Source organism: Bombina bombina, chromosome 9 (genome assembly GCF_027579735.1).
Source record: "Bombina bombina isolate aBomBom1 chromosome 9, aBomBom1.pri, whole genome shotgun sequence".
Classification (NCBI taxonomy): Eukaryota; Metazoa; Chordata; class Amphibia; order Anura; family Bombinatoridae; genus Bombina; species Bombina bombina.
In genome coordinates this window covers 40204116-40213355 of record NC_069507.1, presented here as the reverse complement: position 1 = coordinate 40213355, position 9240 = coordinate 40204116, and the positions used below count along the sequence as shown (strand labels likewise).

The 9240-nt window shown below is 35.3% G+C and overlaps 1 protein-coding gene across 2 annotated transcripts in view; it reads right to left on the bottom strand.

Annotated features, from left to right (window-relative positions):
* Nucleotides 1–557: 557 nt before the first annotated feature.
* BMPR1A (bone morphogenetic protein receptor type 1A) overlaps nt 558–9240 on the bottom strand; it is a 232383-nt gene continuing 223700 nt past the window's right edge. For both annotated transcript variants that reach the window (XM_053692047.1, XM_053692048.1), the window contains one exon: nt 558–8466. In XM_053692047.1, coding sequence (XP_053548022.1) covers nt 8341–8466 — 126 coding nt within the window. In that variant the 3' untranslated portion in view covers nt 558–8340. The remainder of the gene's footprint in view (nt 8467–9240) is intronic.

Below are 9240 nucleotides of genomic sequence, written 5' to 3'. Positions count from 1 at the left end.
GACTCATACAAACCAATGGGCAGCAGATTCCTACAATGCTCACAGCTCCCCCCCCCCCCTTTGGAGAGGGCACTACATGCAGGTGGTAATGCTTGTGAGCAGGTGACTCATACAAACCAATGGGCAGCAGATTCCTACTCAGAAGCTACAATGCTCACAGCCCCCCCCCCCCCCCATTGGAGAGGACACGACATGCAGGTGGCAATGCTTGTGAGCAGGTGACTCATACAAACCAATGGGCAGCAGATTCCTACTCAGAAGCTACAATGCTCACAGCCCACCCCCCCCCCCCATTGGAGAGGACGCGACATGCAGGTGGCAATGCTTGTGAGCAGGTGACTCATACAAACCAATGGGCAGCAGATTCCTACTCAGATACTACAATGCTCACAGCTCCCTCCCCTTTGCAGAGGGCGCAACATGCAGGAGGATAGGATCAGAAATGCAGAGGTTACTTGTGCTAACAAATCAGTGTAACATTTTTGCATTGATTACTGAAAATAAAAAAATCTTATACAGAAAAGAACTTTACAAAAAAGAAAATCCAAGACAACAAATTACTAAAATAAGCTTATTTACTTAGAAATAATACATTGGACAGTATGTATACAGAACAAAGCAATTTATGGTAAACTTAATATAAGGCACCTTTGAAACCAGATGCTGTACAAAATACATTTAGTGTTACATTTTTAAAGGTTTCTCTACATATCTGGCATATATATATATATATATATATAACAATAGAATAACCATACTGCTTATTTCATCATTCTTTTCATTGTATATTTACAATTATACTACATTAAACTACAATGGTAACTGAATACATTGGTAACAAGACAGTGGGACATGTCATAGGTAAGTAGAGATTCCCTTTAACCCTTTCCATGCTGGAGAGGACTCCAGACAACAATATTTTACCTGTTAAATCACTTTAAAATATTAATCAGAGATGATTACTATGAAATTAAAAGGAGTTGAACTTGGCGAGAGGTGGTAATGAAATGTATGTGTCGTATTAGATTAGTAGTTACTACAGGTAGCAATCAAGAACTATTATCGCTTTGGGTTTTAGGAATATCTGATTACAAGTGTAGTGGAGTATTTTAACCCTTGATGGCCATAACCGAGCATTACTTGCACGTGCTTTAAGCTCCACAAATTAAACCTTTTTTATTTGTGCTAATCTTGCATTAAAGAAAGGCTATGTAGTGCATGTACCGTGCATTATCCCATCATAGCTTTGCTCCTAGAATGGACATTTAGAAATTGAGTGCTCTGAATAAAATAGATATATTAATTGAATGTCAGGGGGAAAAAAAAGTAATTATCCAATATAAAGATAGGGAGCAGCATTTGTACTAAGCAGGGTGCACATACTAGAACCGGCAGCTTTAGAGTTAATTGTATATGATATGCCCCCCTCCCCCAAATGTAACGCTCTGTATGTTATAAAGTCATTAAACACCACATCATCAGAAAATGTGCTCCACACAGAGACCAAAAGAACATTCTGTGAGTCAGGTTCTCTTTAAACTGCTGCAAGTCCACTGCTTTTTAGCAAATTGCAACATTTGCAAGAAAACCTAAGTTACAGAATTTGATTTTTAGTTTGTTTATAAAGAGACAAAATACTTTTACAAAAATGCAAGAGCTGTTTAATATCCCATTCATTTACAGTGAGGTGACAGAAGGGAATTATTTCTTACTTTATTCACCTTTACAGAGTACTATTTTCTTTTCTTTAGAAAACAATTAGAGTCTTTTCAAACCTGGCTTGTTAGCAATAGCCGACGTACGGTCTCTGGTACCATGCGGTCTATATGAACAATTACTGGAAATTAATTCACAGCTGTTATACACAAATACACAATTTAGCAGAATTTCAGATTTTCTTAAGCAGTTAATGTTTCAGATTCATTTCTTATAAACCTAGTGTATTCAGTTTTAGCTCTCTTTAAAACGGCAAAATTAAACTCTGTCCCACTTGTGAAGCAATTTATCTTTTATGGTCTTCTAGCTATACATGAACATAGTTGTGTACTTAAAAGGGATATAATAGTCAAAAAATGACATGCTGTCATTTGTTAGAGCATGTAGTTTTTAAGACTTGCGACCCCTGCACTGCTGTGCGTTTTAACCCCAGCAAAGAGATCCAATTAGCAGCTCTTGTTAAACAGATGTTATGCGACTAACACTGCTGAATAAAATCAGTGGCGGTCTCTGCTCATGACCAGCAGTGCTCACATAGAAGTGCAGGGTCACTAGTAGATATGTGCATTTGTGCACATTGTTTTGTACCGAATCAGGAAGACGGCAGCCACAAGCGGCTATTTTCTCAGCTGCATTTATTCTTGTGAAAGTGCCACACACAGAGATCTGTGCAAATCTAGACCTTAGTGTGTTGCATGTTCACAAGAAGGAATCCGGCTCCAGAAAGAACTAAAAGCCGCGAACGCCCGCCGCCTTCTGCATTTGGCAGCTAACGAAACGGACGAATGCTCATGCCTAGTAAATAGAGCATTTTGGCACCAGTACACAAATACTGCTGCCTGAAAGAAAAAAAATGCTTATTAAAATTAGTAAAAATACATAATGTTCTGGTAATTAATAACTGAAAACCTTAAAAGGTACATTATAATCAACTTAGGTCATACACTAAAAGAGCAACAACATTAAATATATTAAACACTTTAGTTAGAGTGAAAATGAGTGTATATTGCATAATTTATAGCTTAATACGCATAATTTTTTTATAGTTTCTAGTTTAGCTTGTATTCCACTCAAGCCCTCTGTGGAGTTTACATTTTTTTTAAGCCAAGATCTAATTTTACAGTACATTAGATAAATCCATACATCCGACACTATAAAGATCTAAGCAAACTGAATAGTCTTCTAGGCTGGTCACAAAGTATTTTTAGTCGACAGAGACAATGATATTACTTTGTAGTGATCTCATACTGACAGTCTGAATGCAGCGTGTGATGCAGTTTGAACAGAAAATTGCAAAATTCTGTAAAATGTAGGAAAATAATATGCATGTATAATTTATGAATCATAAATTAAAACCGTCATTTATGCAAGCTTAAGCTAAATCTATATCATATACATACCACTTTAATAAGCAAGAGTTTAGGTAAGGACAACATTTTATTAATAGCTATAGACATAAAAACGACAGTGCAGCAAGGCACTTTGCAGCATTAACGAGAAAATTTCATCTGGCAAGCAGCTGTGAAGATTTCCCTTTATTTAAAACAGCTGCAGGAAAACCCTTTCAAATGGGCTTGTCTCTCCCAAACCCCCCCTCCCCCACTCTGGAAGGCTGATCTCTGATGACTCTAGTTTATAAAGCTTTTCTATAACCAATGCTGCAGTATTGAAAATTTCACTATAGGTGGTAATTTTAACAGGCAAATGCGGCTATTTCAAATGGCAAAGTAAAGAGGTTATTTGTAAACAACGTAATACATTCCAGCAGGTAAAATTAGGATTTTTGCAGTATACTGGCCCTTTAAATTTGAAGACAAATGCCACCGTTTCATGAAGAGTTAAGGATATATGAAAGGCAAGAATTCTGTTCTAAATACTATAGTGTCCTCATTATACAAATGTGATATTCTATGCACAATTAACAGGAGCCACTAGTTAAACGGACAGTAAGCACCTTAAAAAGATAGTAAACCCAATTTTGTTATTTCATGATTCAAATAGAGCAGCAATTTTAAGCAACTTTCTAATTTACTTCTATTAATTTTTCTTTGTTCTCTTGCCATCTTTATTTGAAAAAGTAGGAATGTAAGATAAGGAGCCGTCCCATTTTGGGTTCAGCACCCTGACTAGCGCTCGTTATTGGTAGCTACATTTAGTCACCCAATAAGCAAGAGCAACCCAGGTGCTAAACCAAAAATGGGCAGGCTCTTAAGCTTTACATTCTTGCTTTTCAAATAAAGATACCAGAAAAAATGATAAGTAAATTAGAAAGTTGTTTAAAAATGATTGCTTAATCTGAATCATGAAAGTTTAATTTGGACGTTACTGTCCCTTTAAGATTATTATATAAAATATTTAGTTATGTTTAACCCCTTTCCACCATTAGGAAGTTTATAGTAAAATGAGTCCTGGCAGGAAGGAGTTAATGACAACTATGCAATATATTTTCATTGTTTGCTTTGCCCCTTTTCATGTCATTTAGCTCTGAAATTTGAACAATTTCTAATTCTAAAAATTTAGAACGCACCTGCTGACTTAAGGCTAACCCTGCTACATAAATGTCTCTAATTAGCTTTGATAGCAACAGCAAAACAATTCACTTCATACTAACTTTATGACTTTGGCTAGCCTTGCCGTCTGCAGACTAAAGCCCAGACTGGCTCCTCCAAATAAGGCAAATGGTGAGTAGAGTTTGGCTATTGAAAAATAACTGCAGTAAAACAGATGTTAATCTGTTTTACAAACATTAAGACCTGGCTGAAATGTTATTCTAGTTTCAGCTTTATTCATTTTTTTTGCTGTAGGTCTGGACTTTTTCCCCAATTGCTGCAAAAGGTTAAATTACTGGATTTCAAGCCCGTCGCCAAGCCTCTCTAACAGGCCAGAGTGAAATAATCATCTGAATAGTAAACATGTTTATTTTACCTGCTCTCACCCAAAATAATCCTGAAATAATAATAATAGAAGTAAATTAGTAATTCTCTATCTGAATCATGAAAGAAAACTTTTGGGTTTCATGTCCCTTTAATTGGTCACAGACTGCCATAATAAAAAGGGTTTTCTAGGGCTATATCTATGGACTGCTAAACAGTATAAATGTTGCTAGCAAAAAGAAAAGCGTGCATGCTTTTAAACCCAATACTATATCTGTAAACCATTTGCAAGGCCTATATAAAGAATATGTATGATGTCCCTTTAAGAAACAAGGCAAGCTGTATAGAGTACGTGATCACAAATTACTTGCGAGTACTAATCAGTGTGATGAAGCATCATTAGCACAAAAACAAATAATTTCTGATATGACTTGCTGGGTAGAATGTTTGGCAAAAAAACCCAACAAGTATTCTAGGTTAATTATAGAATTGTTTAGTGACCCTATTAACCTTTTCATGACAGGGAAAACTTGTCCACATCGGAACAACGTTCCGGTGTAGACAAGTTTAAATCCTGGGATCGTGCACGAGATCATGAGATTTCAGTTATGGGATCGGGTCAGGGGGGGCATCGCTATGACACTAGGCACGCCCTCCAGACCGTCGCACCCAGGAAGCGCTGTTAGCTTCAGTACAGCCAAAATGGCTAGGACATTCTATTCCATCCTAATGGTGCTAAAGCCCAGCGCGGTTAGGACGGAATAGAACGGCATAACAGCATTAAAAGGTTAAATGGGACATTACATTTTCTTATTTATTTTACAGACTGTTTTTCTGGAGAGAAAAAAATAGATGTCCGAGTTTATAAATGCTAACTACCACTCCTTTGTGTCAAAATACATTTAACAGCTTTAATATAACCACTTTGTCATGGTAGAATCGATCATTAACATTTATTTTATTGGCGCTCTTCCAAAGACAAGATAGAACTTTTGTATACTTCCAACTCTAACATGCAAATAAAACAGCAGCAGTCAAGTTAAAAATAGATTATTCCATTTAAACAAAGTTATGGTAAAGATGCTTGCAAGAACTGTGTGTGGTGTGCAGGAAAACAAAAGGCTTATTTTATATCCAAAAACTGCTATACATTTAAAACATCCTCTTTGTGATGTCACACAAAACAAATGTCTCTGGCCCATCCGAAATATTCTGTAAACCCAAAAGAAAAAATACATTTGGCAGACAACTTTCACTGTCAACTGATAATGGAGGGGGGGGGGGTTAAACCACAAATGCTATTGCAGCCACCTATTATTTGGCAATAAGCTAGATTAAAACAGATTAAAAGTGATCCATACTACATACAGGAAGCCAGTTCTCTGTAAAGGCAAATTATGACTTTCCTTAAATGGACATAATACTCATATGCTAAATCACTTGAAACTGATGCAGTATAACTGTAAAAAGCCGACAGGAAAATATCACCTGAGCATCTCTATGTAAAAAAGGAAGATATTTTACCTCACAATCTCCTCATCTCAGCAGAGTAAGTTCTGTGTAAAAAGTTATACTCGGCTGTTGCTCAGCTGCAGGTTAAAAAAAAATAAAAAAAAAAAAAAATTAAGAAATGGGCAGCAGCCAATCAGCATCAACAGTGAACTCTTTTACTGTGATCTCATGAGATTTCATTGTAAACTTCCTTAAGCTGAATAGGGAAATAAGATGAGTGCACGTAAGCTCTCTCCTTCCGCTGTCCCGGGACAGACATACTAATTTGCTGCTTAGAAGTCCTTTACAATGGGATGTGGCTACTGAGAAACTTTTGAGGTAAAATATCTTTCTTTTTGACATAGAGATGTTCAGATGATATTTTCTAGTCAGGTTTTTACAGCTATACTGCATCACTTTTAATCGTTTAAACATTTGGGTATTATGGCCCTTTAAACAAACTAATAATTAATAGAATAGTACCAATTTATGGCAGCTTTTTAAAACACAGGCACAATGCACATTGATAATGATTAAAAGAAAATGAGGTAACAACATCCTTACATTCATTTGTAAGCTGCGCGCGCACAAAAAAAAATATTAAAATATTGGGGAAATATTTCAAATACTACAAATAAACTCCCAAACCCTGACAGAATACCTGATAGCATCATGGCAGGGATTAAAAACATTTCATTGGTAACTGCACATTAAATATGTCTGTATCCTTCCCTTATACACTAGGAATATTTAAAATGAAGCATACTGCTATTATCATTTACAAAACAAGATTAATAAGATATTAGTATGACAAAAAAAAAGGATATAAAACTCCTTAAAACAGATTATTAAAAAGCTAAAAATGTATTATTTTTTTCTGCAAAAGGAAATACAAATTGATAAATGTAGAAAAACATAAGTCGAAATACAAAAAAAAAAAAAAAAAAAGTAATTTTTCAATTTTTTGAGGGGGAAGTTATTTGCATAAAATATAATTAACTTCTGTAAGGAATAAAATGCATAGTAAAGGAAAATAATATGACTTATTAATGTGCGATATGAGCCAATTATATAAAAACAAAAGATGTGAGGTTTAATTGGAGTTAAAATTCAGTATGCAGATATTACCTTAAATTTGTGTAAGAAGCTACAGTTATTACATAATTATTTTTGCTAAATGTATACACAATGTTAATAACATTCTTCGTAGCCAAATTCATTATTGAAAACGGAGCTGTGATTTCTACTGCACCCCTACAATCAATTGGTATTCTTACAATAAACAAGCGACAAAGAACGCAGACAAAATGCATCCATTTGTCATCCAGGAGGATTATAAATAAAATCATAGTCTCTTAAAGAAAAAAATGTTATATGTTTAATGGTTAGCTAAAATTAGCTATTAAATATAACACCTTTGTATTTCTTTTTTTCACAAAATAATTACTGTTTTCGTATGTCGTGACAGCCACCAATGCCCAAAGAAAGGGGTACATTCTACAAAATGATGTTAAGACATTATTTGAATCCTGAACAGTACAGCAATAGATTAAAATGTGCCTGCAACCAATGCAACCCACAGCGAAGGGAGGAAAATATCTGCAACCTGAAAATAACAATTGCACATACATTCCCCCTCACCTCCAGTTAGCAAGTTGTATCCTTCTGGTAAAGGACCTGTAGCATTCCGCATAAAAATAACAACTTTATATAGTTCATTTCAGACTTAAATAAAAATAGAAGTGAGTAGATATTGGCAAATATCTTCTGGCACATAAAATAATAATATAACGTTGTGCGTGCAAGTGTAGGAAAAGTGATTCCGAATGTGACACGTCCAGATTCTTGAATAAATCCAAAGTTAAGTCCAGAGTTGTATTTTGTTTTTCTTACTAATTTCTTTTACAGTTTAAACAGGGCATCAAGGGAATTAAAATGGCCATAAATGTGGATACTGCTTTCACAGAAAGCAAAATACTGTCAATAAGCAATTCAGTACTTATTTAACTGCAGCTTTGTAGTGTGGGATGCTCAATTTCAAATAAAAACAAAAATATCCTTGTCCTTGAGTACGGAGGATCCCAATGAGGAAGAGATGTACCCAGCATTGTAGTCTACAGAGTACTGGAAAACTTCAGTATGTAGCAGCCTGCAAAAACGTACTGAAGAGGCGCAATGGAAGACTTCACTGTGTCTGCTGCCCCCTCTGCGCACTTCGCCATCTGCTCTTGAGTCTTTTGCTCTGTAACATTTACTTTTGTCAAATCTTGACATCTTGTGATTCAACCATCTTAGCAAGTGTTTTCTTGATTCTCAATGCTGTTAAACGAGAAGCAGGGTTTGGAGCCCAACACTCTGCCATTAGCTTTAAGACTGCTCTCAGGCACTGTTGGGGAAAGAAAGAAATGTTTCAGAATAAATACCTGCAGAAAAAAAGGTTACTACTCTCTCTAGGGCACTTATTTGTGCCAGGAGTGCGGAAACTATGAGATGGCACAGCCCTCAGCTGAGGGTCACAAAAATTCCAATTCTGCACCTTATATATATATATACCTGAGGATTAGCTCTATTTTTCAGTATAAATGGAAAGGTTTATTTTTTTTTATACATATTTATGTGCGTTACAATATTGTAATTCTTGAGTTGTCACTGGAAAGTGATAAGTAAAAAAAAAAAGTAGGAAATCGCTACTGGAGAAAGTTGCTGCATTTTTTAAAAATGTCTGAGTTTACAGTTAAATTACTTTGTGCAGAATACAGTTTAAAAGACATTTTTTATTCAGTGTTTCACTTCTATAAATTCCAGTTTACAGCAAATCTATGTTCCTTCAACACAGGAGATTACGGTTCTTATTTTTACCCAATATAAATACTATTACAACAGGTTTCACAAATCACAGAAGGCAGGGAGTCAACCGCCTGTTTTTATCTCCTATGTACATCTGCATAAAACAAAAAAGCCTGGTTCATAAAAAGATCTGTAGTTACCTCATAAGTTTAAATGTATCAAGCCCTGTTATATAAATATTAACTTATTAAAAACTTCCACAATGCCAATACCTATACTAAATCCAGTCATATTTTCTACTAAGCTGATAAATATTAAAGGCACACTAAGTCAAAATTAAAGCCCAGTAAATGCAATCATAATTAACAAATGC